At 40.4% G+C, this 26814-nt stretch overlaps 1 protein-coding gene across 1 annotated transcript; it reads left to right on the top strand.

Annotated features, from left to right (window-relative positions):
• The first annotated feature begins 1583 nt into the window (after window positions 1-1583).
• LOC311049862 (sushi domain-containing protein 6) lies at window positions 1584-25655 on the top strand. The gene is made up of 5 exons (XM_084063759.1): window positions 1584-1648; window positions 6553-6659; window positions 8572-8775; window positions 13979-14129; window positions 23207-25655. The coding sequence occupies exons 2-5, from the start codon at window positions 6566-6568 to the stop codon at window positions 23544-23546; spliced, it is 789 nt and encodes a 262-aa protein (XP_083919885.1). The 5' UTR covers window positions 1584-1648; window positions 6553-6565; the 3' UTR covers window positions 23547-25655.
• Window positions 25656-26814: the final 1159 nt, after the last annotated feature.

Genomic DNA, 26814 nt, shown 5'->3' with positions numbered 1-26814 from the left:
CATTTGGCTGGCCAATTGAAACACTCTAAAGCCTTTCTATCAGTTTGATTATTTGCGTAGCTGCACTTTGGCTTTTTAGGGCAGTATATTATAGTAGCCTATTAAGTGTGGTGAGTAATTACACTTCCTGCAGGAAAGTGTGGGAGGGTTTTGGTAATTGTGTCTTTCTACGATCAAAAACACTCAAGGATTGGTGGGCGAATTTTTATGAAACTTTCATGATACTGCTCTGAAGAGATGATTAACTTTTGGGTGGAAATGATCAAAGTCGAGTTCAAAATCAAGAAAAACAAGGAAAAAACTATGTTCATGAAACGTGATTAGAGTTGAGCTGAAGAGATGATAAACTTTAAAAATAATCTTAGTCATACTGTATATTTGGAACAGAGGTGAGAGACACGAGATGTTGGTGTGGGCAGGATTTATACCAGGGGCATATTGTGAATGATAATGACTTATTTTTACACCAAGGTTTCTGTTGCCTTGTTATCCACCATATAATATACAATGTTCTCTTTGCTTCTTTATTTTACAAGCTGTATTTCTTAGCTTCATTTAGGTCAGGGTACCTTAGTGAACTGTTCTCCTGACTGTCAGCAGTGATGGAAGAAGAAGTTGCATGTTTTACTTAACTAAAAGTATCAATACTGCAATGGAGATATACTCTGTTACAAGTAGAAGTCCCGTATTCAAAGTGTACTTGAGTAAAAGTACAAAAGTATCGGCATCAAAATATACCTAAAGTACCAAAAGTAAAAGTACTTATTGTGCATAATGTCCCATTTCACAAGTTAAAATGTATACAAAATAAATGCTATTTTCAAATGGCCAAAATATATATAGGGTTGAAGTGGTTAGTGTGTTTAGTAATAATAATCAAAATCTACAACGTAACTACAGTAACTAAAGTTTGCATATAATTGTAGTATAGTAAAAGTACAATATTTTCCTCTGAGATGTAGTGGAGTAGAAGTAAAACTATTGTAAAATTGTAAATACTGAAGAAAGGAAAAATACCTCAAAAGTGTACTGTACAGGGCCACTTCAGTGACTGAAGTGCCCTGTTGCTAGTGGCCCATTGTCCATCATTACATCAGGAACATCATAACAGAAGATGATTACAGTAACTATATGCAGCTGAGCTGGCTGCAACTCTTCACTGTTGTATGGTGACTGACTGAGCAGTGAAATAAATAGGTGAGCCCACTGGGCCCCTGGCTATTATGAGTGTACCATGCAAACACTGTGTGTGTGTGTGTGTGTGTGTGTGTGTGTGTGTGTGTGTGTGTGTGTGTGTGTGTGTGTGTGTGTGTGTGTGTGTGTGTGTGCGCGCGCGCGCGCGTGGTAAACAGAGAGAGAGGGAAATAGGTGCAGAGAGAGAAAGAGGTATAGAGAGACAGAAAGAGGTATAGAGAGAGAGGCAGAGAGAGGCAGAGAGAGAGAGAGAGAGAGAGAGAGAGAGCGAGAGATTGGGATTTCCAGAATATGACGGAATGGAGTGGTGGGCGGGGCTTATGAACACGGCCGTCAAACAGCTGATCGATGAGTCAAACAGGCTCCACTTGTTGCTTTAGTCTTTTAGTGAACCATTCATTTACAGTCTCTGGTCTGATCTGACACCCTGGTACAGAAGCATAGCGTTGATCAGGTGAGTGATATCTCTTCTGTATACATCATCAGGTACATACATCATTTTGAGATTTTTTTTAATGATCATCAAATGAGCACCATCTAATAACTTTATTTTATAATTATAAGTGGTATAGCCTCAGTCTGTAATATGCTATTTGACGACTTGTGCTCTTGCGATTATGAAAGTGTAATATTCTCTCTGGATGAAAAGGATTTCATAATGATTTAGGCTATTGATTGTGATCGATCGCTGACCATATCGGTCTTTTAATCTGGTTGTAGAATTCGCCTCTCACGCTCTCAGCATCATCGTTCAATGATCCACGTCTAATCGTGCGTCCGTTGCGTGTGTGTGTGTGTGTGTGGGCTTCGGGATCATACTCCCACTGTCGATAATAATAGCCTACTACAACCTGGACTAGCCTGTCTCGTGAGTCATGAACAGTGGTGTAAAACAAACAGGGGTCTTCAACAGGGGGTCCTTTTTTTTTTTTTTTTTTTTTTTACCACTTGAACCCTTGTATCTCTTTTCTGAGGAGAACTTTAGCCAAAAATAGCAGATCTATAAGCTCGGCTATTTTTGGCAAAGAGTTATAGGTGTGTAGAGGGGGAAAAGAGCAGCAAAAGTTGATCTGAAACACAATTTTATACAATAAAGAGGGGGTCCCTGCTTCATCTCTCTCTCAGCTAGGGGGTCCTTGGCCTGAAAACGTTGAAGACCCCTGGTGTGAAAAGTAGCCTCAAGATTTTTACTTAAGTAAAAGTATCAATACGGCAATGTAGAAATACTTCTATACAAGTAAAAGTCCGGAATTCAAAATTGACTTGGGTAAAAGTAGCCTACAAAAGTATTCGTATCAAAATGTCAAAATTGTACTAATTGCTGTCTCATGAACCTTCTCTGATGATAACACATGGTTAATGTCACTGAAGAAGAATGGAGGCTTTCAATTGGGAACAATTTCACCAGGTCTTTACCATAGAATTATAGGTCTTTACGACATATCTTGAGATAACCAGCTAAATACTGATATTCCATTTAAAGACGCTCTCTAGGATCCTTGAAGATGGATGATCATTCTGTTTGCGACCAGGTGATTTATTATCCATAGCTTTAGCACAGCTGACAGGTTGTATTCAAATCAAGGATACTTTACCTGGCAAAGCAGCAGTGGTGGGAAAAGTGCTCACATGTTTTACTTAAGTAAAAGTATCAATATTACAGTCTAGAAATACTCTTAAGTCCGGAATTCAAATTGTGTAAAAAGTACAAAAGTATTGGTATCAAAATGTACTTAAGTTCCAAAAGTAGAAAGTACTCTGCAGAATGTCCCATTTCACAAGTTTTCAAATGTATGAAATGTATTAAAAAAACGTTTGAAAATAGCAGATCTACAAGCTCACAATGCTTGTCGCATTGTGAGCTTGTAGATATTTTTCAAATAGCAGAAATATATAGGGCTAATGTATGTTTTGTAACAATAATCAAAATATACAAAGTAACTAGTACCTACATTTTTCAAATAAATGTAGTGGAGTAAAAGTACAATATTAGGATCCGAGATGTAGTGGAGTAGAAGTAAAAGTATTGGAAATTGGAAATAGTCAAGTAAAGTACAAATGCCTCAAAATTGTACTTAAGTAGAGAAAATGTACTTATAGTTACTTTACACCACTGCAAAGCAGGCAGCAAACTGACTATTGCATGCAAAGGTCTGTGACTCCCTAAACCTCAACCAGGGAACAACATTTTATTAGTCTAGTATTTGTAAAGCATTTAGGTCAGGTGTGTGAAGGTCCTGGGTCTGGGGCATTGGTTTGTTGTTTGTTTAAGTTATCATCAAGGAGTTGGACATTGATTGGGCAAGTGATCTTGGATCTGTTTAGGTTTAGATACTGTATACTACAGTAAATGGGATGGGGATAGTCATATTCAGATTCAACTTTATTGTCCCATCACACTATTAGAGTGGGTGAAATATTTGTTTTCTTTTGGACTTCAGTAACAGTCCATGTGGTACAGTTGTGTACTGTACAGTATAGAAACCATCATTGCTACAGTATATCTCAGACTGACCAGTCAATCAACTCAGGCTCTCCTCCTTGGTCCACGTGGTCTGGGTAAACTACGTGTTCAGTTCTGTTCTGTCCAATCAGGAACCAGGGATGCTATGTGAATGGGGTCCCAACACTTCTCTAGCTTAAATCTAGGATCCCTCCCTTGAACATACACCGATTCAATTAAGCATTGATGTACAGTCAAAGTATGTTTTGTGGTGTGTGATAGATGTCCTGCAGACAGGACAAAAGAGAGGCAAATCTAAATGAGGCATAGTCTGTACCTGTATAAAGAGAGGATATAAAAACATGTAAATAATGGCTCAGGTTTCATGTGGTCCATCATGAGTGGTAAATTGCATCTCTGCTCTACAAAAGCAAATGTACATAAGTGGTTACAGGTTATGATAATTCTAAACAACACAAAATATGAGAAAGCAAAGGAGTTCACAATTATTATCTTTTAAACAAGGGGAATGTCCATGCAGAATATAACATTTCTGACTTGTTGTTCTGATTATTGCATTTCATAATGAACACAGTAGCCATTAGCAGATCAAAGGGCAGGTCAAAGGGCCTGGAACTAGACAATCACTGCCTTGGGAATTATAATCACTCACCCAACCCCCAACCAACAGCAGATATTGAAGTGCTCTTGAGCAATGTACATAACATAGCCCCCAAATGCTCCAGTAGAGCTGCTCGATTGCTATATTATATAGTAGTATACTGTAGGTCTGTGGTTGTACAGGGCACCAGCCTTTAGATGTGAATTAGTGTCAATATGAAGTGACAGGGCTTTGCTGAAAATGAGCATTTTGTGCTCAGTCAGTTATTCAGCTTTGCCTGAATAAATAATCGTAAACGTTATCTCAGGAGTCAAAATTAATCAACACTGGAAAAAATAAGAATAATCAACAAATCAACAGAATGAAGGGAATGTTGATAGATGCCGGGGTAATAATACATTCTCCCTTTTCCCAGCTTGGCAAGCTGTAGCACAGCTACAGAAAGACAGAAAGTATCATTTAATATCACATAGAGATCTGATGACTAATATACAGTAGCACCATCCCACAGGTTGTGGTCACATCAAACACACATGTGTGAAAGAATGAGTAAAATCCACCTCAACAAGGGTAAAAGGGACCCAAAAGGATCATTATAGTCAGTATATATGTGTGTGTGTGTGTGTGTGTGTGTGTGTGTGTGTGTGTGTGTGTGTGTGTGTGTGTGTGTGTGTGTGTGTGTGTGTGTGTGTGTGTGTGTGTGTGTGTGTGTGTGTGTGTGTGTGTGTGTGTGTGTGTGTGTGTGTGTGTGTGGGGCACATGTTAATGCCAGGGGACCCTCCCTCACCACTTCTGAGATGACTGCCCTAGGTCTTGACATTAAAGCATGGCATGCATACACCGTAGAGAGCATCAAAAACACACCCACACGTTCTCACACATTCTGAAAAACACTGTGGCATTCATGCTTACATTCTAACTAACTAACTAGTCTACTTGGTCCACTGGCATAGCACAGGAAATATCACTCTGGGTTGAGCGGTGTGCTGTAGTCATACTGGGAGTCATACTGCTCGGCAGTGTTCTGGGGCAGAGGTTTTGTCAGTGTTGAAGATGAGATACGTCTTTGTTTTGGGTCTTGGGTTTTGTTGAGTCAAATGTTGAGGTCAGTCCCAGTTTACTGACACATCTTGGCATGTTTGAATACAAGAGAATGCGATAGAACTGAACGGCATCTGAAGAACTGACTACAATTTAACTGAAATTAAACACTGTAAATGTGGTTCATATACTACTGAAATTGCGTTATTTGCCAAAGTCGGTCCTCACTGCTGCTGTTGTTGCAAAAATAAAGAATAAAATAAAATAAGTGAACTTATGGGACCAGTTTTGTGCCGCATGTGCTTATTTGACTGGTGTGGAAAAGCAACAAGTAGGGCTGGAGGTATTATGGTACAGGTCTAACAGGAGGCCCCACTAGCCTGGCACAAAATGTCTGGATTAGTGTTGCTTTCATATGGAGTGTTCCCATTTGACCCTGTGTTAAAGTCGTGTCAAGGGCCCCACTATTTCACACAGCCCTTTGGTTTGTTGTTCGTATTGTTGTTGCAGCTGTGTCCTACTGCCCTGTATGTGTGAAAGCACAGCGGGGTGACCTACGCTGAGTGTACAACATATCAGAACTATATGAAATAGACTGACTACACTGCAAAATCGGCCTTATTACTTACTTACTTACTGCCCTTTATGCTGGCTGGGATGTAGGGCAGCAAAAAATGATCTCCACTCCTGTCTGTTCTGGGCCAGTGTCTTTATAGAACCCCAGGTGTGATGCGAAATCGACCTTACCGGTCAGTTCTTACACTCTCAGAGTTAAAGGACAATGTCATCTATTTTCAACCTAAATACCATTGTTTCCTTGTGAGGTCAGTAATATAATTGGAGCTAAAAATACCATATGTCTTCTGTGTATTTCTCAGTGAAATGTTGCCAGAATGTATGCCTGATGACGTAAAACAACACATCTGATGTTGTCGTTTTGCCACCTCAACATTTTGCAGAGAAATACACAGAGGATTTTGCTTGTAGATCTGCTATTTGTTTCGCTATGTGTCGTACGACAGTATTTAGGGGTTAAGTGGTTGTGGTGAGGTGTTCGTATGTATCCTGTATCCTCTAGCAACAACAACGTCCTCTTTCATTTGCTGTAAATAAAGATGTACTCGTCTTCCATTTCTGCTCGCCTCAGTCTGTGTGGTATATGAATTTCATATTCATATACGAGACATGTGTGTTCGTGTGTATTCTGTATAGCTGACCGAATTGTCTGTTTCTGTCTCTGTTGTGCCATCAGGAAGTCTGTTTTGATGTCTACGCCGGTCCTGTACCCATGGCTGTGTGCGCCCATCAGTCTGAGCTATGGACTCCTTCTCCTGGCCACGCTGCCACGCCTCACTGAAGGTACGACCTCTGACCGCTCATGGCGTCACACCACTACACTCACACATTTACACAATAAAACGGGCTGTGCATGAAGACCACTTTTCAATGAATCTCACGGGCAGCCGGCATTGAACATTTCAAGCATTTCAGTGCTTATATGCAGAGCGACTTAATGGCAGTGGTAGAATACCTTTCAGTTCCTCCTCCTTCATTCTGGCCAAACATAAATCTTGTAGTGTTTTTCCACCCTCGCTTTCACTCTTGACCGTGCTCTGTACGTGTCCAGGTCACTAGCTAAGGGATTAGTGGAGGAGCTGGGAGCCATTAAGACATGAGCCTCAGACGTGTCACATTTGCATTGCAAACGGATGGTTGAATCTCCAAAGTAGAGAGGAAGTCTGGATGGGAGGAGTGAACGAATACTGCTCAAATTTACAAAACGAAACGCTGCTCCGGCAGAGCCCGCAGTAAAATGCAATAATAGACATACTTGGAGCCATAGCCAGCGCTTTCATTTTCATTCTGACCACTGACTTCATCAGTCTGCAATGCTTACGGTATATATTAACCCTCAGTAGTTTCATTTTGATACTCATACTAAAAAGCCTCTTTCGTTTTCTTTCCTTTTGTCTGGAATGGATCAGTTCATTTTGTTTTGAGAACACTTTCATTTCCTAACTCTCGTTAATGGGGCAGCAGGTGCTCAGTAGGCATTTTATGTATTAATGTATGTTGTAATTCATGTTTGGCTTAGGGTTGAGCCCCGCTATACCATAAGTCTTATCCTCGAATTGCCCCTCACCTTAGCTGTGAGTATGTAACTGAATTAGTGTAAAGCAGGGAAGTGCTTACATTACAGGGAAGTGCTTACACACATCTAAAAAATGAATTTTTCCCCGAACTGTGACCTGACCCCTCCCTCAAGGACTTGTAGACACTCAACACTTGTATACAGTGACAATATCGCTTTTTTGTCCATTTGCACTGAAGCCTTGTACACTCGGCATACCTACAGTGTCATCTTTGTCTTTTCCACTATGTCACTTTCCCCCTGCAAGTCTGAAAACATTGTGCATATTGCCCCCTGTATTTATACAACATGAGGGTTTTGCTGAACATGCCCATATGAGCTGGTTCCTTGCCTATAGGATCCTCTGGTCTAGACTGAAGACAAAAGATTATAGGCCTTTTACAACTAGGGCTCCTAGACTTTGAATCACTTCTTAAAACCTGCTATTTTGATTTTACATACGTCTTATTTTTTATCATTAGGGGTTCAATCATTTTTGACCCATTATTTTCCTCCGACCCATTATTCCTCCTCCGTTTTGCAAATTCCCATGAGATGGTGAATGGTAGAAAAATAACATTTTCACCAATGATTGGAAGTTATGTGCATTAGCCTACTTACACAACAAATATGACTCAATTCGGCCTTATGGCTGTTAATAAATGAGCATCTGTCTGATCATCAGAAAACCTGTTAGTTACAGTAGCTAAAATGACATAGATGCATTCCTGGATTGAATGGGTTAAAAAAAGGTCAAAGGTCTAGATGCATTGCAGAATTCAACTTCTAACAATCAGTGCTAGCTTGAATTCCAGAATTGCTGCTTTGTAGCTATATTTGTTATTGTTATTATTATTATTATAATTGATAATTTATACTAATACTATAATAATGTTAATTTAACTGTCTTTATCAAATTCCATTGCTTCTTCTTTTCCATAGTTTATTTAAAGTGGTTTGTAACTGTTTAAGTTTAAGAAAATTGCCACAGATCGGCTACTTTTGATGCTTTTGTGTGACGTTGTAGTATGATCAAGTAGGGGCTTCAATTTACAAAAAAAAACACACAAAGTTAGAATATGGAGATACCGACAGCAACGATATTAGTCTGGAACAAATGCCTCTCTGCTGTCTCATCAGGCAGACAGGGGAACTGCAGCCATCCCGTGATGCCAGAACACGGGTGGTTCCGCTGCGAGCCATCGCCGTGCCGAGGCTTCCCCCAGAAGAGCTCCGTCCACTACTTCTGTGAGCCGGGCTTCTACATCCCCAGCAAGACCCGCAGCTCCAGGTGCCGACACGGGAAATGGATGCCATCAGTACCAGCATGTGTGCCGCTGAAAGGTGAGCGGGGTAGACGGATACAGGAGTGGTTCTCAACCTTTTCAGGCCATGGGGCCAGACCTCCCTTTCCCTTTCCCTTTCAGCCGAACACTACACCAGTCAGATAAATCACACCTTCAGCTAGAGAGGTGAAAGAACTAGAGGTTGAGATCACTTAGAAAAGTAGTGGTTTTACATTAGACTGGTTTTGCATTACACTACAATTAAACTGCTCAATTAAACACCTGTAGCGTTTAATTGGCATGAAAGCCTGCATACATCTGCTCTCCGTTCCATAGAATAAAGCCTCATTTATACTCACCACACGACGGCGTCACTCGGTGAAAATAACCGACACAAATTCGTTATTTTCCCGCCAGCGACGATGTTTTGTGACAAATTATAATTTAGGCTTTGAGACACCGCTGACCTAAAGGTTTGAGTAGAGAGCTTGTGGCATGTTGTTTAATCTTCCAGACGGATTGCAGTGTCTCTCAGCAAGGGAGCTCACTATATGAACTAGACATACAGAATATGAATGGGAAACAGATTTGTTGGGAGGCTTTGAAGTCAGGAGAGGGGATTTTTGTGTTATATATATATAATATATATATATATATATATATATATATATATATATATATATATATATATATATATATATATATATATATATATATATATATACAGTATAGTTCTTGTACAGTTTTATTTCTATTACAGTGGTAAAAGGGACAGGTGGCAGCTTTAAAGTTGTTTTCGAAACTTGAGTTGATTGGAAACAGGCCCCCAGACTGACATATTTCCTAGTATGAGCTGTGAGCATGACATCATTTATTATGAAACACGTGTCTGGTCTGAAGCCACACTAATGGTAATTATTAAGCTGTGCAGTGAACACTGCGTTCATCATCAAAGGCAGACAATTTCCAGACAACGTTTTCAGATACTTCCCAGCCCTGCTATAAATGTCACACTGACTGTAGAAGATTCCCTACAAACTGTTTCTCCTTCACTCCCTCATCAGCGTTGGTAATGGCTGGACAGTGGTGGAAAAAGTACTCAAATGTTTTACTTAAGTAAAAGTATCAATACTGCAATATAGAAATACCCTATTACAAGTAAAAGTCTGGAATTCATAATGTGCTTGAGTAAAAGTACAAAGGTATTGGCATCAAAATGTACTTAAAGTACCAAAAGTAAAAGTATTCATTAGGCAGACTGTCCCATTTCAAGTTTTCAAATGTATAAAAATCCTTTGAAAATAGCAGATCTGCGATGCGACGCATTGTGAGCTTGTAGATCGGCTATTTTCAAATGGTTGAAATGTATATAGGGCTGAAGTCGTTAATGTATGTTTTGTAATAATAATCTAAATCTACAAAGTAACTAGTAACTACATTTTTCAAATAAATGTAGTAGCGTAAAAATTACAATATTTGGATCCGAGATGTAGTGGAGTAGAAGTAAAAGTATTTGAAATCGGAAATACTCTAGTAAAGTGAAAATACTTCAAAATTGTACTTAATTACAGTACTTGAGTACATGTACTTAGTTACTTTACACCAGTGCTGTATGGACACCATCTGACATGCTTACTGTATTTCCTTTGTGCTGCACTATGACTATGCAAGCACTGTTGAGGGTGTATAGTGTTGTATATTGTATATTTTGCCAATGATTTGATGGTGTTGCCCTTTAATCTGTATCTTAACTGCTGTGCTGCCTTTCCCTCGTGGGATCAATATCTTATATGATCTTATCTAAGTTTCAAGGTATTAGTTTTTTGGTCTTGTGCAACTTTGCAGGAAAAACATACAAAGACAGTATAAGAAGATCAAAATAGTCATATTAAACCCAGAAAATAAAGCAGTGCAAATAGAATAACATAAAAGTAAAGTAAAATAAAGTTGCATCTGCACAACTGTAGATCTGTGAGGCTGTGACGCTGGTAAGGTATAGTGACAGCAACATCCAGCGGAGAACGCAGGAGAGGAAGTTAGATTCCATTCATGATTTAGCTGTGCGGTTAACATTTCCTCAATGAGCCAAAATGAGTCATTTTGTCAATTGAATTGTTTTTGGTTTCTGAGCAGTACGATATGGACTTTGGATAAAGAGTCTATCACGTAGTGTTTTGGTTTCAGTCCCTCAGTGGTATTAGTACAGACTTGTTGACACCATAACCGTTTCCCAGCATCAGTCAGTGGCAAGGCATTCATACTGTAGGCTAGGTTATTATTGCACAAAGGCTAATCATTTATCAACTGACTCATGACAGCTTTGGTCATGCTGGTTCGTCATCTAATGATGACATGGCTCCTTCCATCTACTGTATGAGAGCATGCAGCTACTACTAATAATAATTACATAATTACACCTATTTGATCCCAGGGGGGAAATTCAGCTTCAGCTTCTCTCAGCTGATTGCTGCCCAAGTGGTCAGATTTGAGTGCGGGCGATGGGGGGCGCAGTTAGAGGTTACGAATCTTGCTTAGTGACACCTCCACACATTGCTGGGGCTCAAACCTGGGACCCTCTGTTTCCCAGGCAGCCTTTCTCTACCCATTCAGCTACGTTGAGTGCAAAGTTTTGCATGCGTAACTATGACATTTTAAAACTGGCTCAGAATGAGAATGTGCGTGGGAGTAGTCCACACATGGCCACGCACAGTATACATGCACATGCAAAACGCTCGCACGCACGCACATGTACACGCACGCACGCACGCACGCACGCACGCACGCACGCACGCACGCACGCACGCACGCACGCACGCACGCACGCACGCACGCACGCACGCACGCACGCACGCACGCACGCACGCACGCACGCACACACACACACACACACACACACACACACACACACACACACACACACACACACACACACACACACACACACACACACACACACACACACACACACACACAACACGCACACACAACCTGTGGTGATTTTGATCGTATTCTTCACCTGCAAAATTCCCTATGTTCCTTTAACTCAGAGAGTGTAGAAATGGACCCATATGGATGTGGGTACATATTTACACTCTCAGAGTTAACACTGAAGATTTTTCTGTGAACTAATACATGATTAAACCCCAGCGTTCATTTAGAGTGAGGCCAACAACTCCATTTCCTTTTACAACAAAAGACACTTTATCTATTGACCTACTTATGTAAAACAAGAACATGCACACGCACGCACGCACGCGCGCGCGCGCACACACACACACACACACACACACACACACACACACACACACACACACACACACACACACACACACACACACACACACACACACACACACACACACACACACACACACACACACACACACACACACACACACACACCCACCCACCCTTAATAGCCCTATGCATTTCCTCATTCCATAGCTACAGTGTATTGACGTTAAATAGGTGTCACCCTGACAACATCACAGAGGGGGCAATGTCAGCCTCAGAGCTGACCTACTTAATACAAAAATTGACACATGGGCACCCTACAGTTAAAGGTTAATGCCTTTCTTATCATCACTGTCAGGTGGAAACCTTGTATGTCCAAAACCTTGTCAGGAAATGGAAGTTGGAAGAAATGTAGTTGTTATTAAGTAGTTATTATTTAGTCATAAGCTCTTGTTAATACTTTTTTTTGTTTACATATTTATAATACTCACAGACTTTTTAAAGACATTTTAAAAATAGCATAAATAGCAGATATATGACTACAAGCTCACTATCTTTGTTACATTTCTGTGACACTAGTATGATGAATTGGGGCATTAATTTACACACAAAAAAACATACAATGTTGAAATATGGAGATATGAGGTTTCCGCTCCGACGGCAACGTTATCATAGCCGAATTTCTGACTTCCTCTCTCAAGACTCAGACTGGCATGTGTCGACAGGAAGCTAGAGCACCGAAAGAGGAAGTGGGCTACCACCATAATAACCTTGAAAGCTCTCCGCCATCACTGGTGGAGCCTCATGGAAATCTACTGCTGTGCCGTCTCAGCATAGACAAACCACAGAATTGGATAGAAACCTTTTTTTTATAGATTGTGTATAGATTTTGTCTCTGATTCGTTCCACTGCATGCGTCTTGCTATCCTTGCAGTGCACGTAATGGCATGTTCCATTAGGTTTCATGTACATTTGGGGTACACAAGTAGACCAAAACAGTTCTGGTATGGCACAGGAAATGTATCCATACGTACTTCAAAGCTCTGGTAGAATCTTGTGACACAGATTCACAACGTTAAACACTGCAAGTTCATGGTCACGCTTATCTGCCAAGACCTCTCAGAAATCAAAGTTTTTACATTAAGGGTGAAAAGGCGATGGCCTGCTTTTAGCTTAATTCAAACCAAAAATAGTTGTGTGTGCGCGACAGCACTTTTACATGGGTGGCACGGTGGCTCAGAGGTTAGCTCTGTATCAAAACAAGAAGGCCATGGGTTGAAAACCGGAGGGGCCTTTTGAGGGGTTTGCATGTTGTCCCTGTATTCATATGGGTTTCCTTCAGGTGGTCCACTTTCCCCCCACACCAAAAGACAGGCTTATTAGGGACCAGTGCGATGGGCTTAGTGCTGAAGTTGGTCCACAAGTATGGCAGAATGGCTGCCCACTGCTCCTAATAATTAGGATGGGTTAATGCAGAGGACCAATTTTGGGTATGTGTAAATGTACTTGGCAAAATAAAGAAAAACTCATATCCACCCTGGGGTCTCAGCAGCTCCACTGGAACTAGATGTGTGCTTTATGTGCCCATAGAGTTATAATATATCTAGAGGGCGGAGTGCCCCGCCCCCACCTATTCATTTCAATGAAATTGCTCAGTGGTGTTTTGAAGCACCCGGAAGTAAGAAATATTGGTTCCATATTGGTTCCATGGGTCCATTCCATTGGTTCATGCGTCGTGAGCATGCGCACAAACGGCAAATGCACCCGCAAAATGCGGAAGTGCTGCAATATCAGATTTGACCACCAGGCGTGGCCGCTTCACTGTTCTACCGTGGTTCTGGGGGCTTGTATGTGCCTTGCTGAAACGCCACCCTGACAGTTTTCCACAACCTTGTGGCCAAAAGCACGCTGCTCTCATCGCTAAGCTATCAGTGCTCTGCTTTGACTTGCACCACACTGAGAGCCGCACATGTTGTGTAACTGTATCAGTGGCATGGTGCCAATGATGGCCGTATTCTCTCCCTCAGATAAACACAACATGAACGTGAACCACGAGGACAGGACGGCCCACTCCCTGCCAAGCGTTGCCACAACAGCAGTGGGCGTGTCCATCTTCCTCCTCACCACCACTGCCTGCATGGTCATCAAGTCCCGCCTCTACCCATGTCACTCATACAGGTAAGACCATGAGGTTGGCTCTCATACACCGTCACCCACACATCAGAGGAGTGCCTCATTAGACTTCTTAATCATATCAACCCTGGCATCCCTGTTTTGGGCATGTCATTATAGACAAAAAAGGTCAAAAGAAAGGCCTATATAGGCCTATAAGCTTCATTGGTAGCACTTTACAATAATGACCCGTTATAAAGCATTTATAAACGTTTATAAGTAGTTTCTAGACTATTAACAAATCATTAACAACCTGTTTGTTGACATTCGTAAATGATTACTAAAACCTTTATAACTACAGTTACAAATCATTTGTAAAGTATTAGTAAGTAGTGAACTATTCATGAATAAGCCATTTATATACATCTGTAAAAGATTATTAAATCATTTGTAACGACCCATTCTAAAGCATTTATAAACGTTTATAAGCAGTTTGTAGACGATTAACAAATCATTAACAACCTGTTTATTGACATTCGTAAATGATTACTAAAACCTTTATAACTACGGTTACAAATCATCTATAAAGGTATTAGTAACTATTCATGAATAAGCCATGTATAATACATCTGTAAATGATTATTAAATCATTTGTAACTGATGTTACATAATATATACAAGCTATTGGTAGCTTGTTCATGTTTAACGTATGCTTTGTTAAACATTCCTAAAGTATCTATAAATCCTTAGTACATGTTATTATGTGCCCTATAGTAAAGTGAAGACAGTTCATCATTTACAACTGTCTGTTAATGTGTTTGTTCATGTTTAACATGCTTTGTAAAACATTCCTAAAATATCTATAAATCCTTTGTACATGTTATTATGTGCCCTACAGTAAAGTGAAGACAGTTCATCATTTATGACTGTCTGTTAATGTGGACTTTCTCCTTACCTGTTGCAAACTACCTGGCTTTCATGAATGCAGACACCAAACAATTACTAGAATTATCTTTCATGTTAAGCAAATGATGCGTAAGACATTCGTAAAGAGTATGTAAACCATTTGCAGACGTTATCATGAGCCTGAGCCTAGTTGCTTCTTTTGGGCTTGTTTTCATAGACCTGTCCGCTTGTTTCTTTTGCAAAATCTGGCAACACACTGATTACCTGCATTACACCTGCAGTAGCCTACTAGGGAGGAAGTGAACAGTGATGCAGTTGCAGACTGGACAGAAATATGTCTAATTCATGTTTTATGTGTTTTAACTGTCTTGGTGCAGGTGATCGAGGTAACATAAAATGGCTAATCTTACACACATGAAGTAGCATTATGACTAGGGGGTATTTTGATGGTGGCTGTTTGTATCCACAATGTTTGTTTTGATGTGTAGGCTAGTAATGTCCTCCATGCTTAGCAGTTTAGCTTAGCAGCTAAAGCTAACTTGCACTGGGAGGTGGTGACTGCAGAGGCTCCAAGTTGCTACTCTGTGATTCTGTTGTGATTAATTTCTTTGTTTAAATGTCAGTGTGTGTGCTGTGGCCAAGAGTTGCTACATTTTATATCTTAATAAATTGTTGTATACTTGTATACTATATAACGTTACTTTTGCCACTTTTTGATGTCACATGTTTTACTAATCACTGTTAAACATGAAATAATAATGCATAGTCTTCACTTTACAACAAGGCCCATGATAACGTTAGCAAATGGTCAACACACTCTTTACGAATGTCTTACGAATCATATATTAAACATGAAAGATAATTCTAGTAATTGTTTGGCATCTGCATTCATGAAAGCCAGGTAGTTTGCAACAGGTAAGGAGAAAGTCACATTAACAGACAGTTGTAAATGATGAACTGTCTTCACTTTACTATAGGGCACATAATAACATGTACTAAGGATTTATAGATATTTTACTCTACTCAGAGTCATAAGTTTACAAAATGTACTAAAGTACATTGAACGTCTGTGCGGTTTGTCTTCATCACTGAAAATAACGTACATGTAAACTGATATAAAACTGCTGTCATGTGCAGTTGGGGTGAAGAAACACAACCATTTCACTCCTAATAATACCTATTTGATTTGACATCCTGACTTGCTGCTGTAGCTGAGGCTTGAACCTGTTACCTGCGGCTCACTAGTCAGTGACTCTATCCATTCACCTACAGCTGTTTCCTTGGAATCTGTGGTTCTGAAACGTTTTGTTGTCAACCCCCCAAATTGACATGTATTTGGGCAGTGGACCCCAATGTGAAAATATGTAGTGTCAGGGCCCCCCATGAAAAAGATTTATATTTATGCTGTAACACATTTTTTAAAAGTTATTTGTCTTGTTTGTTGTTCAAGTCAAAGCACCAGGAAGGCTGTACTTGTCAGCCATCTGTTAGCTCAATGGGTTGAGACGCAGTATTCATGATCCAGAGGCCATGAGTTCAAATCCCATTGATGTCTTTCCTATGATTCTTTCCTTTGCAGACTGGCTTCCAGAAGATCAACTGAAAACTACCAGGAAGGCTATATTTGTCATCCAACTGTTAGCTCAATGGGTTGAGACGCAGTATTCATGATCCAGAGCCCATGAGTTCAAATCCCATTGATGTCTTTCCTATGATTCTTTCCTTTGCAGACTGGCTTCCAGAAGATCAACTGAAAACTACCATCAAGGCTGTACTTGTCAGCCATCTGTTAGCTCAATGGGTTGAGACGCAGTATTCATGATCCAGAGGCCATGAGTTCAAATCCCATTGATGTCTTTCCTATGATTCTTTCCTTTGCAGACTAGCTTCCAGAAGATCAACTGAAAACTACCAGCTGTACTCGTCAGCCATCTGTTAACTCAATGGGTTGAGACGCAGTATACATGATCCAGAGGCCATGAGTTCAAATCCCACTGGTGTCTTTACTGTGATGCTTCCCTTTGCAGACTAACTTCTAGAAAAACAAGTTAAAACCACCAGAAAACCTGTAACTCTCAGCCAACAGCATAGCTCGACTGGTAGAGCCTCTGTCCAATAACATGACTTGACTTGACTTGAGTGGGTTCGATTCCCACTTGAGTCAAGTGTCCCCGGTATCTTGGGGCAACGGATAAATTGACTGATATCCTTAGTGATGCTTCCCTTTGCAGACTAACTTCTAGAAAACAAGTTAAAACCACCAGGAAACCTGTAACTCTCAGCCAACTGATATCCGTAGAATAACTTGTAGGAGTATCAGTCAATTTATCCGTTGCCCCAAGTTACCTGGGACACTTGACTCGAGTGGGAATCGAACCCACTCAAGTCAAGTCAAGTGATGTTATTGGACAGACGCTCTACCAGTCGAGCTATGCTGTTGGCTGAGAGTTACAGGTTTCCTGGTGGTTTTAACTTGTTTTCTAGAAGTTAGTCTGCAAAGGGAAGCATCACTAAGGATATCAGTCAATTTATCCGTTGCCCCAAGATACCGGGGACACTTGACTCAAGTGGGAATCGAACCCACTCTAGTCAAGTCAAGTCATGTTATTGGACAGACGCTCTACCAGTCGAGCTATGCTGTTGGCTGAGAGTTACAGGTTTTCTGGTGGTTTTAACTTGTTTTTCTAGAAGTTGGTCTGCAAAGGGAAGCATCACAGTAAAGACACCAGTGGGATTTGAACTCATGGCCTCTGGATCATGTATACTGCGTCTCAACCCATTGAGTTAACAGATGGCTGACGAGTACAGCTGGTAGTTTTCAGTTGATCTTCTGGAAGCCAGTCTGCAAAGGAAAGAATCATAGGAAAGACATCAATGGGATTTGAACTCATGGCCTCTGGATCATGAATACTGCGTCTCAACCCATTGAGCTAACAGATGGCTGACAAGTACAGCCTTGATGGTAGTTTTCAGTTGATCTTCTGGAAGCCAGTCTGCAAAGGAAAGAATCATAGGAAAGACATCAATGGGATTTGAACTCATGGGCTCTGGATCATGAATACTGCGTCTCAACCCATTGAGCTAACAGATGGCTGACAAGTACAGCCTTCCTGGTAGTTTTCAGTTGATCTTCTGGAAGCCAGTCTGCAAAGGAAAGAATCATAGGAAAGACATCAATGGGATTTGAACTCATGGCCTCTGGATCATGTATACTGCGTCTCAACCCATTGAGCTAACAGTTGGATGACAAATATAGCCTTCCTGGTAGTTTTCAGTTGATCTTCTGGAAGCCAGTCTGCAAAGGAAAGAATCATAGGAAAGACATCAATGGGATTTGAACTCATGGCCTCTGGATCATGAATACTGCGTCTCAACCCATTGAGCTAACAGATGGCTGACAAGTACAGCCTTCCTGGTGCTTTGACTTGAACAACAAACAAGACAAATAACTTTAAAAAAATGTGTTACAGCATAAATATAAATCTTTTTCATGGGGGGCCCTGACACTACATATTTTCACATTGGGGTCCACTGCCCAAATACATGTCAATTTGGGGGGTTGAAAACAAAACGTTTCAGAACCACAGATTCCAAGGAAACAGCTGTAGGTGAATGGATAGAGTCACTGACTAGTGAGCCGCAGGTAACAGGTTCAAGCCTCAGCTACAGCAGCAAGTCAGGATGTCAAATCAAATAGGTATTATTAGGAGTGAAATGGTTGTGTTTCTTCACCCCAACTGCACATGTCAGCAGTTTTATATCAGTTTACATGTACGTTATTTTCAGTGATGAAGACAAACCGCACAGACGTTCACTGTACTTTAGTACATTTTGTAAACTTATGACTCTGAGTAGAGTAAAATATCTATAAATCCTTAGTACATGTTATTATGTGCCCTATAGTAAAGTGAAGACAGTTCATCATTTACAACTGTCTGTTAATGTGACTTTCTCCTTACCTGTTGCAAACTACCTGGCTTTCATGAATGCAGATGCCAAACAATTACTAGAATTATCTTTCATGTTTAATATATGATTCGTAAGACATTCGTAAAGAGTGTGTTGACCATTTGCTAACGTTATCATGGGCCTTGTTGTAAAGTGAAGACTATGCATTATTATTTCATGTTTAACAGTGATTAGTAAAACATGTGACATCAAAAAGTGGCAAAAGTAACGTTATATAGTATACAAGTATACAACAATTTATTAAGATATAAAATGTAGCAACTCTTGGCCACAGCACACACACTGACATTTAAACAAAGAAATTAATCACAACAGAATCACAGAGTAGCAGCTTGGAGCCTCTGCAGTCACCACCTCCCAGTGCAAGTTAGCTTTAGCTGCTAAGCTAAACTGCTAAGCATGGAGGACATTACTAGCCTACACATCAAAACAAACATTGTGGATACAAACAGCCACCATCAAAATACCCCCTAGTCATAATGCTACTTCATGTGTGTAAGATTAGCCATTTTATGTTACCTCGATCACCTGCACCAAGACAGTTAAAACACATAAAACATGAATTAGACATATTTCTGTCCAGTCTGCAACTGCATCACTGTTCACTTCCTCCCTAGTAGGCTACTGCAGGTGTAATAGAGACACACGGGCGGAAACGGAAGGCCTACAAATTCACGCCCACTTTTGAGATAGCGCCGCTACTCGAGGTCCGTTAGAACGACGAACTGCAGCTCTCAATGCATTCCCTATGAGAGGATATGAGAATTAGCCTACTTTTAAAATTATCCTGCATTAACTGGAGACGATATTGATTTAAATAAAAAATATGTTTCCAAATGTATGGAGTGTCTTTGTCAACATATCTTCTTGTTTTCTTAATAGTTGATGTGTTTCACATTTAATTTGCCACTTTAACAAGTTACCCATAATGTTAACACAGCAGAGGGTAGACGGCAGACAGAGAAGTTGTCGCATTTCAGTGACATCACTGTCTTTACGAGCGCCGAGCGCCGACCAGTGGTGTACCCACACTGTAGAGGCAGGACAGGCGGTCGCCTGCCCAACTAAGATCTCGCCTCCCCTAAAAAAAATAAAACAAATACGAAAATGTGTCATTGCGTGCTTAATGTCCTCAAAGTCACGCACCCAACAAGCTTTGAACTGAGCAGATTGGACCTTCTGTTCCAGAGATAATGACCAAAACATATTGAAAACGTCCACTTTCGCCAGTTTTCTGGGTATTGAAAACCTCAAGGGATGCGTCCGTGATGTATATACCATGCGACCACTTAAAGTCTAGATCTCCGATGCTAGCGGTTTTGACATACTGATGGAGTATATTATAGTATATTGTGGGTAGTATATCGAGATGACAGATATGGGACATTAAAAAGGACAAATCAAACAAATGGGACACTTTATTAGAACACCAAAAAAGTCGCTACAGCCTCAGTAGTTAACCAATGAAATGACGGTATTTTACAATGCCTCTCATAAAGATTGCATTGAGTGCTGCAGTTCATCTTTCTAACGGACCCCGAGTAGCAGCGCTGTCTCAAAAGTGGGCGTGAATTTGTAGGCCTTCCGTTTCCGCCCGTGTGTCTCTATGCAGGTAATCAGTGTGTTGCCAGATTTTGCAAAAGAAACAAGCGGACAGGTCTATGAAAACAAGCCCAAAAGAAGCAACTAGGCTCAGGCTCATGATAACGTCTGCAAATGGTTTACATACTCTTTACGAATGTCTTACGCATCATTTGCTTAACATGAATGATAATTCTAGTAATTGTTTGGTGTCTGCATTCATGAAAGCCAGGTAGTTTGCAACAGGTAAGGAGAAAGTCCACATTAACAGACAGTCATAAATGATGAACTGTCTTCACTTTACTGTAGGGCACATAATAACATGTACAAAGGATTTATAGATATTTTAGGAATGTTTTACAAAGCATGTTAAACATGAACAAACACATTAACAGACAGTTGTAAATGATGAACTGTCTTCACTTTACTATAGGGCACATAATAACATGTACTAAGGATTTATAGATACTTTAGGAATGTTTAACAAAGCATATGTTAAACATGAACAAGCTACCAATAGCTTGTATATATTATGTAACATCAGTTACAAATGATTTAATAATCATTTACAGATGTATTATACATGGCTTATTCATGAATAGTTACTAATACCTTTATAGATGATTTGTAACCGTAGTTATAAAGGTTTTAGTAATCATTTACGAATGTCAATAAACAGGTTGTTAATGATTTGTTAATCGTCTACAAACTGCTTATAAACGTTTATAAATGCTTTAGAATGGGTCGTTACAAATGATTTAATAATCTTTTACAGATGTATATAAATGGCTTATTCATGAATAGTTCACTACTTACTAATACTTTACAAATGATTTGTAACTGTAGTTATAAAGGTTTTAGTAATCATTTACGAATGTCAACAAACAGGTTGTTAATGATTTGTTAATAGTCTACAAACTACTTATAAACGTTTATAAATGCTTTATAACGGGTCATTATTGTAAAGTGCTACCGCTTCATTTATACTATGCGCGTTGTGAACTTGTAGATCGGCTATTTTCACCATGCCACTCCATTGTACAACAAATTATAAATCCAGCTTAAGTATACCTACTGTAAGCCTTTGTAATGTGGCAAGACAACAGCATTGATCACCATTGAAACCCTGCTTAACTCTGAATCTCAACTAGCTTTAAGAGGGCGCTGCTCTCAGTCTGGCCCTTGATTCAAATTTTCAAATTCAAAAGTTATATTTAAACCCCTTCCGAGATGAAAACATGAGGAGAATAGCGCAAATACAAGTCATTAGAGTAAAGGATCGGGACTACATGTGTCTGAGTCTCTTGTGACAGGTTGTGAGGCAGGCCCGGCGCCAGGATGAAATGACTAAGAGTGCAGTTGAAAATTGTGAGGGTGCCAGTGGCGACCCGTGCGAGCACACGAAAATTTGCGGTTATTGGGTGGATTTTGGCCGTTTTTGGGCTTTTCTTTGTTATTTTATTTCGATTTTAGGGTTAGGGTTAGGGTTAGGTTAGGCTTATGTTATTTAATTCTTATTTTTGCCTGATTTTACTGATTTTTTTATCAAAAAATTAATTATTAAAAAAATCTAATTACCATTCTTTTTTTTTTAAACATAAACTGAGGGGGCACAATTTGGAACTGAGGGTGCCAGGCCCCCTCAGGCACCCCGTGGCACCGGGCCTGTTGTGAGGACCATGATAAACATCTGAATATCTCTGACAGTGGAGAGAGAATGATTTGTAAACACACTGATGGAGGAACTGAATCAATGGTTGGATAAAATTTTGGACATGGAGCACAATGGAGCTCACACGTTGTACTGACAGAAATACAATAAAACAAGACCGGCTCTATTGCTAATAATGGCATGGCTTGGAATCTCTGACGTTAAATTAATGACATCAGTCTTGCCCAAATATGGAGTTCCCTACAGCTCCAAATTGGCCTCCAAGCACAGCATGAGACTGGATAGCCTGGAAGGAACGTGGACCTGAGATTATAAATTCACTAATGTCGTTGAGGGATTTGAAAAAATATTTGGGGATTCACTTCCTTGGCCTGCAGGCAGTGTGCACAAGAAATGTTACTGATAATAAATACGTACAGGCGACTAATGCTGTTCTATGCGGCTTGCCATGCTTTTACAAAATACACGAGAAGCTGTGATGTACCATTATATCATCATGGCTACAGGAGTTGTTATGATGTGAAGCAGAATGCTTTAAACGCCAGTAGCCAACGCCGTGGTAAAGTACAATACAGTTTATTCCAGCCTCAAGTGTGTATTATACCTTTTATTAAATGGTTAAATCATCACTAAACGACAGCCTCACACTCCTTTCTGTGTTTACTTTTCCTTCACTAATGTTTCGATAAGAGCTGGCTTCATCAGGGTTATTACTAGTGAGCAAGTCTTTATAGGAGTAATTAGACCAATTAGAATAATCTAAATGATGGAGGCACGCTCTTGTCGAAACACTCGAGAAGGTGAAATAAAACACAGCAGAGGAGAAACTTGGCTCTCTCACTGATTTTTGCGTTCTGCTAACAAATTAATTGATTTTCAATCACTTGCTCATCTCTTTCCCTCATTTTCCTCGCTCTCTTTTACACCCTCCCCACTCTGTCCTGCTCTCTTTGTCTCTCTGTCCCTCTCTTCTCTTCTACCGTCGCCTCCTCCCTCTTTTCCTTTCTCCCGGCAGCCGTCGTTCATCAGACCAGATGGACCTGATGGTGGACGGCCTTCCCATCTCTCTCCCCTCCTACGAGGAGGCTGTCTACGGCAGCTGGGGCCAGCGCCTTTCCCCCTGCTCCGCACCCGGTCCGACTCAGCTGCTATTGGCTCAGGAGTCCTCCAGCAGCAGTCAGTCACCCGTCAGCAACCAATCAGACACCAGTCACCGCCCCCTCCGACCCAGTCAAAGCCCAGAGCACCCCCCACCCCCTTACGAGGAGGTCCCATCGCGTCCCAGAGCAGAGAGGAGTGGTGCAGGAGACGTCCCCCAGCTACAAGTTGCACTTCTGGGTCACAAGGACACCTGATTGACAGACCTGTAGGCTGTTATTTTTCTCTCTATCTGACCCACGGTGCAGCACAGGAGCACTGAATGAGTTTGATTTATGAAAAAAAAGGATTGGTTTCATTGGCTGTTGGCTGGTCCTAGCCGGTGTGCTTGCCATGTATTGTTGTCATCCATTCATCAACCAACCAACCAGCGATGTTCTGAAACCATAGCCTGACTGTACAAACCTGTGCCCTTTTTTTCTGGTTGGCTGCAGGTCATCAGCATCAGCACACAGTGACCTATCGGGTTGTTTTATATGCAGCTGAGTGGCTCTGATTGGCTTAACATCAGAAGCGTCTTAAGGATTATTATTGATTGTATTGTATTGTATTGTATGGTGTTTTCAGCGCTGTGCTGGAGATGTTGTGTATCTATCCCATCAGTGATGGGGCTGAGGTCTTGTAGGCCAGTGGTAACTTTCTTGAAGTTAAGTGATGTGCCCTAGAACCAAAACCTATGTGTTTCAAAGACTAACTCTGTTCCCTGTCCCCGTTTGCAACTTTGTACATCACTGATATTTTGCTCTGGGTCAAAATGGATTGTGATGACTTGAAGGCTTTCAAAATGGAGAAACTGAAGTGAGTAATTAAATGTGAATGCTTAGATTAGTATCATAGTATTTGGTTCAGTAAAGCCGCATTCATGCTCCATCACTCGACGGTGTCATGCGGCAAAAATAGCGTGCAAGCTCACGACGCGTTGTGAGCTTGTATTAGGTATTTTTGACATGAGATTTCGTAGTGGGACAAAGTATGAATCAGGCTTAATGGTCATTTGGTGTGCTCTATAAGAGCAGTGGTTCCCAAACGGTGTGCCGTGAGACAAGTGTCCATGTGTGCCTTTTGGGATTTTGTGACAACCACACATTATTTTTGCAACATAATATATTGTAAGTTATGATTATTGTATTTTTTTATCAGTACTTTCTGTGCGCAGAGGCAATTTCTATACCCTAAAAAATATATTTTAACCACTTTCAACCTGACTTAAGTTTTTCTTCTATATTCAGCAGTGGTGGATCACCACAGCAATAAAAGTAACCACTGCTAGAGTCAAATAAATAATGTATTGAGTTATTATTTTGATACAATTGGCGCAAAACCTGTCTATGCCCTATGCCCAAACACAAAAAAAGAGAGACCATGTTCCAAATTAGAATGAGACTCTATTCACCATGTATAATTTATATAAAGGAGTTAGTCTTGGTGGTATTGTCGCAGAGAGATTAGCTATATATAGTACCAGTACCATGATTACGAAAAGAAAAAACAATAGATTTAATCCAATAAATTGCATGACAGCTACAATTTGGACCAGAATGGGGGTATGGAAGTGAAACCAAAAAACATAATAACCCCCAACAATAAAGCTCTGGATGCCTTTCATTGACCACATTACTATGGCAGCCATTTTGCGCTTATAACCACCCTGACAGGGTGGATACGTATATGATGAGCACAGTTCAAGAGTAAAAAACAATGGCCACCATCAATGCCTTGTGGTTACCAATGTTTACAAGAGGCACACAGCCATGTTCAAGACTAATGTAACGATTTCACCTCATAGCCTGATTATTGTTATAATTCTTCCACTTACTATCCACTTTCCATGATTAAATTTGAACACCCAAGCCCATCGTTTTGTTTGGCCATTTGTTTTGTTCGAGAGGAAGATGCAACAACATCACAAGTGCTGCTTTCGTGATAAGTCTTTCGTAACCACTGGTAACCACTATGACTGACCTCTGTCATCACGACCCATGGGAAAATACAGGTTTGCACCATGAAGATTCTTATAAATGTGCAGCACTGGACTTTTGTTTCATTGGCTAATAATGTTCCTCCCATCTCTTCTCTGTGCTATCTTCCCCACAATGGTTATCTTTTCTGTTACTTATTCAGCTCTACAAGGTGAATGGGTTATGTATTCTAGAGACCTTGAATGTATTTTCTGTATCATGTTTTGTAGTAGGGGAAAAATAAATATTGTGCATGGAATGTACCTATCTACATGATGAAGTTGTTGGTGGTGGAGTCACGTGGGACATTTTGCCACATATAGCCTATACCTTGTATATTGTTTTATTGCACAGAGTTCTATGATGAATAAAAGTTGATATATTTCATTGTTCAGTGCCTTGAGCTTGTGTTCATATTGAGATCTGTTCTGGTCTGTCAATCAAGTCATTCTTTTCATTTGAAATCTTAGCCATTCCTTGCATCTTTATCTAAGTTAAATTAAAACCTTCTGTAATAAGGTTAATGAATGTAGTTCTGAATTTACTCCTGAAGAACATTGACTGGATTCATGCAGGCACAAAACATCTGATGCTTAATTCTTTACTTGAGGACTAGCGCAGAGTTAGAAGAGAAACTGAATATCGTGGACAATGCCACAGGGAGGAAGCATATCAATATTGTGGTCAACACAAATCGACTATGTAAAAAGGTTATAGTCATTATATTACATGTTTGTGGATAGTAAGTGAAGTATTGCAACAATATGATTATAGGAAGCACCATAGAAGCCAGGGAAGCACCATAGGAAGCACCATAGATGACAGGGAGGCACCGTGGATGACTGGGAAGCACCATTGACAATATTCACACAGCAGCAATTTTGCTCACACGTCATATTCGTGGGACACGGGTGGGGAAGAAATGACCCGGGGTGGCATTATTTCATTAATTTAATAGCAAAATGGCCGCTATGTGAATATGGTGAATAGGAAGCACCATAGATTACATGGAAGCACCATAGATGACAGGGAAGCACCATAGGAAGCACCATAGAAGACAGGGAAGCGCCATAGGAAGCACCATAGAAGACAGGGAAGCACCATAGGAAGCACCATAGACAGGCATATGCTCTCTTTCTCCATAGTCATGTAGCCTGACAGAACTGTGGTTTAATATTCTGTCACATACAGTATATGATCTGAGTGCTGCGTAAACATGAAGAAAAGAAACACCTTTGTATTTCTCCATTTACAAAGATGACATCAGATATACAAACATCAGATATCTCTGCTGCTGCAGTCTAGCACTGGTGGGTCCAATGCTCCCAGCACTCCAGGCTGGCATTTCTATGCCACATTAAAGCAAAAGGATTGTTCATGATGACAGTATTTGTGAATATTAACTGAATTTCTACTCAATTGTTATAGTAGTACGTTTCAGGCAATTTAGAGTTGATTGGTAATACTTTGTAGTGACACTTTTTTTGGTCCCTAACATTCATCGAGC

The sequence above is a fragment of the Gymnoscopelus microlampas genome (assembly GCF_963454915.1).
Source record: "Gymnoscopelus microlampas genome assembly, chromosome: 8".
Lineage (NCBI taxonomy): Eukaryota > Metazoa > Chordata > Actinopteri > Myctophiformes > Myctophidae > Gymnoscopelus > Gymnoscopelus microlampas.
The sequence above is the reverse complement of the archived record's forward strand: the minus strand, read 5'-3'. Positions and strand labels throughout refer to the sequence as shown.